The sequence below is a fragment of the Rhagoletis pomonella genome, unplaced genomic scaffold (assembly GCF_013731165.1).
Source record: "Rhagoletis pomonella isolate Grant_MI unplaced genomic scaffold, Rhpom_1.0 Rhpom_scaffold_00006, whole genome shotgun sequence".
NCBI classification, from domain to species: domain Eukaryota; kingdom Metazoa; phylum Arthropoda; class Insecta; order Diptera; family Tephritidae; genus Rhagoletis; species Rhagoletis pomonella.
In genome coordinates this window covers 14,715,206-14,715,933 of record NW_023458560.1, presented here as the reverse complement: position 1 = coordinate 14,715,933, position 728 = coordinate 14,715,206, and the positions used below count along the sequence as shown (strand labels likewise).

Here is a 728-nt window from a genome sequence, read left to right as displayed (position 1 = left end):
CATTACTAAGCACTTCACGATTTCATGAAATTATGCCGAAATTCATGGTTAATTTTCATGTATAATTGAATTCATGAAATTGCATTTATGCAGCCAATTTCGACCCAAGTCGATGAAATGGTTTCGTGAGTTGGCCTGCGCATAAACGTAGTAACAATTGCAGTCTTTTGGTATTCCCCGTTTTGTATTTGTTTTATGTGTTGATTCCTGTATCAAGCCATATGTATTATTGTGAACGACTCATTTGCTTAAAGAAGAGTTATTGCAGAAATGAAAAAAGCAAAATGTCGATCGGATTTTAACATTGGTTGTGAGTGAAAAACGAAGAAAAAAATATATTAATTTATTTATAACTCAATTGTAAAGTGATCTTCTTAAACACAAACCATGGGCTCAGAGGATACCGAGATGGCTTCTGGTGAAAAAATCCAAAAGGGTTTTCAAATCAACTATATGATCCTCCGCGATGCAGATTCGGGAAAGGTTATTTGGCAGGAGAACAAGGACTTTTCGTCACCAGATGTTGAGCATGAAGCGCGTGTGCCAATCAAAATATTGGATTTGCGGGCAGTGTCTCGTGAAATTAACTTCAGCACAATTGAACCAATGGAAAACTTTCGCCTTGACCAAAAAGTACTTTTTAAAGGTCGCATAATGGAAGAATGGTTTTTTGAAATGGGCTGGGTTGGCGCAAACACTACAAACACTTGGCAATCGACAATCGAAGC

General features: G+C 37.2%; 1 protein-coding gene across 1 annotated transcript in view; it reads left to right on the top strand.

Moving 5' to 3' along the window:
• Nucleotides 1-262: 262 nt before the first annotated feature.
• The window catches only part of LOC118741584 (probable cGMP 3',5'-cyclic phosphodiesterase subunit delta), a 3,076-nt gene continuing 2,610 nt past the window's right edge, over nucleotides 263-728 (top strand). The window contains exon 1 of the mRNA XM_036473581.1: nucleotides 263-726. Coding sequence (XP_036329474.1) covers nucleotides 388-726 — 339 coding nt within the window. The 5' untranslated portion in view covers nucleotides 263-387. The remainder of the gene's footprint in view (nucleotides 727-728) is intronic.